This window comes from Penaeus monodon, chromosome 38, assembly GCF_015228065.2.
Source record: "Penaeus monodon isolate SGIC_2016 chromosome 38, NSTDA_Pmon_1, whole genome shotgun sequence".
NCBI lineage: Eukaryota > Metazoa > Arthropoda > Malacostraca > Decapoda > Penaeidae > Penaeus > Penaeus monodon.
The window spans coordinates 28,456,320-28,461,319 of record NC_051423.1 but is presented as its reverse complement, the minus strand read 5'-3'; the positions used below and the strand labels follow the sequence as shown (position 1 = coordinate 28,461,319).

The window sequence follows — 5,000 nt, the reverse complement described above, 5'->3', positions numbered from 1 at the left end:
GTTGATATCGATACTGTTATTATTATTATTATTAGTGATATGATTATTAAAGTGTTATTAAACTCTCCATAACATTTAAGACAATGAAATAATGCAAAAGACCTTTCCAAATGTAAAAGTCAAGGAAAAGGGTAAACAGGTGAGATATGTAGGACTAATAACTGACTCCTTGGGACTAAGCACTTGTAGAGCCATCTGTGTAAATACACTGAAGAAATTTGTATTACAGTTGGCATGGCGCATATTCTTGCCATATGTGCCAATTGGGTTACCAAATAACTGATATCGGCAAGGAAAAACCTGAAATATGATTTTCTGCTACTTTTTTTTTTTTTCCACATTTGAGAGGTTGTTCCTCTGGACTTCATGGCATGAATTTCCATCATTATTATTGTCCAGTTAATGGATGAGTATTTCTTTGGTACATGTTAATTAACTCTCATGACTAGAGAACTACTCATCCACCATACTGAGTCCTTTAACACAGTGGACCAAGAATAGGCAGGAAAGCAACAAAACACTGTCCTGTACATCTTCAAAAATTCATGTTAACATAGAGTGGGCAATAAAACCAAATTTTATACTGGATTGCACCATTACTTTGGGTAAGTGGAACTCTGGTTCATGTTTATTATAAGTCATGACTAGAGTCTCACTTATCCACAGTGATTGGTGATGGTAACTTCACCTGTGTTTATCAGCAGCAGTAATAGTGGTAGTATTCTTATAAATATGTAAGTTACCATAGACATATATCTGAAATTGCAATTTTAAATAATAGTCATAAAATACTGATTGTTTTGCCATGTCTTTGACAGAGTATCATAGAGAAAATGGATGAAAGCAAGATCATTTGGGCAGATCAACACCAGGAGAATAAAGAGGATGCACCCAGTGTTCCAGAAGAACCGGTATTAGATGTGAATCGCCTGACCATCTTACCAATTACAAGCAGTGTGTTCATATCCCCAGCTACTATGGTTGATCAGAAGATGTTTAGGTTAGTGTTGGCACTTTTACATGATCATAAAACCTATCAACAAATCAGATACTGAACACCCCAAAATGCTAAAGGTATGCTAAACACTAGTGATAACTTAACAACATCAAAGATACTCTACATATAAAATATGCCAAAGGTATACTGAACACTTCACCAAGCTAAGGGTATATAAATTTTTTACATGAAATGCACATTTGCCATTTCAAGTCATTTTATTTATTTATTTGTTTGTTTGTTAATTTTTTTTTTTTTTTTTTACAGGAGATCGATTATGAAATCCAGTAAGAGTACATCAGCTTTACCATCAGCAACTCTGAACCTGGGTGAGCCATCTGGGCTTAACTTGTCAAGTGTGGCTGAGAGCTTTATCCAGGACTCACCCACCACTCCTAGAATACTGAACTTCCAAAGTACCATACCTGATTCTCCTGTGCTCTCTGGCTTTAGTCTAGCAAATGAAGATGGCAAAGCGAAATCTGAAGAACATGCAGAGGACTGTAACCCAGTACCTCATTTATCTACTGCACAACAAAAACCTGAAAAGAGTGAATCTGTTGAACCAAAAAGCCAAACTAAAGACTTTGGATTTGTTAGCATGACTGAAGGATGTGGAATTAATATGTTAAATACCGTGAGCAACTTGGGCGCAAACCTTGATAAAACGGAATTGTTAGAGGACATTCAGCCTATTGACTGCTCAATTAATGCCACATTTGCTATAACACCATCAAAGAGTCTCAATACAACAGTTGATATACCTACATGTCTTTCAAGCTTAAATACTACAATGGATATGCCAAGAAGTCTTCCAACTTTAAACACCACAGTTGATATGTCTGCAAATATTGCAAGTTTGAATACTACAGTTGATTTACCTACCCAGAGTGTCACTGTGGAAAAATCTACACTAGGAAAACTGAATACAGCTGCTGACATGTCTACTATACAGTCTGTTTTAAATACTACTGTTGAAGTTGCAAAGCCATCGCCCATGACTACCTCTGTTGGATCAGGTTCTAAACCTTCCTTAACAAGGAATACAAGCAAGCCTAATCTGCATTCATTTTTGAATACAACAGTGGATATGTCCTCCAAGCCATCAATTTTGAATACAACAGTGGATATGTCATCCAAGCCATCAATTTTGAATACAACAGTGGATATGTCATCCAAGCCATCACTTCCAAACACTACAGTCAATCTTCCTTCAAATCCAGCCTTAAATACTACTATGGATATAGTGTCAAAGCATTCATTTGAAAGCAATGCTGGTGAAGCCTCTAATGTTTGTGTTACAAGTACTGAGAGTACCATAAAACCTGTGATATCCCTCAAACTGGAGGTGCCAACTATTCAGTCTAGTATGCACAGTCAAAGTGCAGTAGATAAAGTAAAACCATTTGGGGAAACTTACGCAAAGTTACCAAATATGAATATCCCAAATGATGCTATTTTACTTCCTGAACCAGTGACTTTGAAGACAGCCTCAAGAAAGTTGTTTAACTCAGGTTTGGACTCGACATTTTGCGTAGAAGATGACCAAGGAAAAGCCAAGGACACCACTGATGCACGTCAAGGTTTGTTTTATTTATTTATTAATTTTTCTTCACTTCTACTTCTCCAACACCCATTTCTATCCTTATCCAGAAATTGCTTCATCAAGGCATTTTTGCAATGTTCCTCATACTTTGTCACAAAGGTACTCTCTATTTTATCTAATTGCCCTTATCCCCCTTCCCTCTTATACTGATCCATGCTTTAATCCATTTGCTCCCACTCTATCCTTTTTGCTTCCATACTATTCTATAGCCCTTTATGACCTTTGACATCTAACACATTTTGTCCTAATCATTAACACATTTTTACCTTTCACTACAATACTTTACCATAGTGCTAAAAGCACATTTATTTGTTTTAACCATTAGCTATTTTTCTACGCATTGTAATTAATTGGCTTAAGCCCTATTGCAAATTGAACTCAGTTTTGTAAGGCGGGAGGGGTCTTTGTACAGCTTTTATTCCATTTTTTCATACTGATTACACTGGAATGTTGTTACTGATCAGAGTATCTTGCTTTATAGGGTACAGTGTTGAAAATTTAAAATCTCCAGAGCTAAGTAGTAACCAGTTGAGAAGGATGACATTTGAGGTACAGCAACACGGCCCTCTCATCAAGCCTGTGGAAGTGCCACCAGCCAGTGAAGTGCTCATGCCCCCACCTACAAAGGTATTTTTTGTGATACATGTATTTTAGTATTTATTGTATATTAAATATGGTCTTTGCTATTAAAAGAATTCTATACATTGAAGAATATTGTATTGGGGTTTTGTATGTTTAGGTGCATCTTCTGTCAAAAAAAGTGTAATACATTAGATATCAGCAGTAAAATGTGAGCTATGGTACTTGTAATGTTAATTGTTTATTTGTTGTAAAGTATGAGTATTTGTTTTAGGGAAATATGAAATATGTATGATTTAACTTAACTTAACAGTATGATATTACATGTTTGAATGTCACTGACAAGGATTTTTATTGGTAGACTGTCAAGGGGATCTTAAAGAAGACACCACAGAAAACACCCACACGTGGAACCACACCAGGAAAAGGAACACTTGTAGGCAGGAGCTTCGGCAAAACCACTACTCCTGGGAAAAATATCACACCTGGCAAGAGTCAAATCTCAGGGATGAAAAAGAGCCTGAGCACTTCTGCCCTTGGTCCTTACCAGTCCAATTCTCTAAGAACCAGCGGCCAGTCAGTGGCTAACAATAAGCAGAAATTAGCAGGTATGTAAAATTAATGTAAAGGGACATTTTGGATGCTGATGTATATAATTTTATTATACTTTGTTAAATATCTTAATAATAGGGTTTTTATTATTATTATTGTTACTAATATTATTTACTTTATTTAAGTTACAAGAACTTCAATGTAAAACTTGTTATATTGTTACATGAATACAAATATTAATCAGTGATTTGTAAATCATACAAATAGACTGGCTATTGTGATATTTGTGCTTTAACCATCCAGTAAAGAATAGCAATCATTTGACAGGTCTTGGAGCAGCTCTACGGCGTACTTCAAGCTTCCTAAAGGCAAGAGGACAAATGAGTAACCAGGAGAATGTTCCACCAACTCAAAGGGGGGTATATAGAGACACATTGTCCTCTTCAGCAAAACAGTTATCACACTTTCAGTATAAGCCATAGGGATGGCAGTCATCTTGCCTTGATAAAAATTCAACTTGGGGTGAGAACACTGAAAAAAGTAAAACACAACAAGTGATGAAGATAAAAGATGTGCTCGAAGATTTTGCCAACAAACCATGTTTTGGGTCCAAAGTTGGAGGTTTACTGCAAGAGAAATTACAAGTGTTTTCCCATAGTAACAGTACATCCCATAGTGTCAAAAGTTCTGAAAAAGTTGTGGAAAAAAGCAGTAGTATACAGCCTTGGAGTATGCACACAATGCCATGGACACTTGGTGTGAATAAAAGAAAATTATATCCAGTGTTTGCTTACTTGCCAAAGTCTTTCTGATCTCTTAAATTTTTTGTATGCTTGCATGCGCAAGAATTTGACTGTCATCTGTTTCCCACCGTTCTAGTGAGAGGGAAGTAATGTAATAATATAAAGTAATGGAAATGTTATTATATTTCTTTTCTTTTTCTATATCATCCTGTAAATCATTAATGTATGTTTTTATGTAAATAGGATATCAGTTTATAGAAAAGATTATTGAAATCTTACTAGTTTTATATTACTTGTTTTTTGTATAAATTTGACTGTAAAGAATTATCATAACCATTTTAATAGCAAATGAAAATGTGAGTACCTGTAGTGGCTTGGTCCATGGGTATCATTTTCACTCATTTCCCTAGATTTGCTTGGAAGTAAAAGAAAACTGTAAATTTATATATTTATAAGGAAATATTAATTACTCTTTTTTGCTCTTCTTTCTTTCCACAGATGTATTATCTGTTAAATATATATG

At 35.2% G+C, this 5,000-nt stretch overlaps 1 protein-coding gene across 3 annotated transcripts in view; it reads left to right on the top strand.

Moving 5' to 3' along the window:
* LOC119596972 overlaps positions 1-5,000 on the top strand; it is a 16,096-nt gene that overhangs the window by 11,060 nt on the left and 36 nt on the right. For 2 of the 3 annotated variants that reach the window (XM_037946375.1, XM_037946376.1), the window contains exons 13-17: positions 819-1,000; positions 1,265-2,580; positions 3,085-3,230; positions 3,544-3,790; positions 4,062-5,000. The exon at positions 4,062-5,000 is cut by the window's right edge and continues 36 nt beyond it. In XM_037946375.1, the coding sequence (XP_037802303.1) occupies positions 819-1,000; positions 1,265-2,580; positions 3,085-3,230; positions 3,544-3,790; positions 4,062-4,216 (2,046 nt within the window). In that variant the 3' untranslated portion in view covers positions 4,217-5,000. The remainder of the gene's footprint in view (positions 1-818; positions 1,001-1,264; positions 2,581-3,084; positions 3,231-3,543; positions 3,791-4,061) is intronic. The other variant, XM_037946378.1, reaches the window with a different exon arrangement.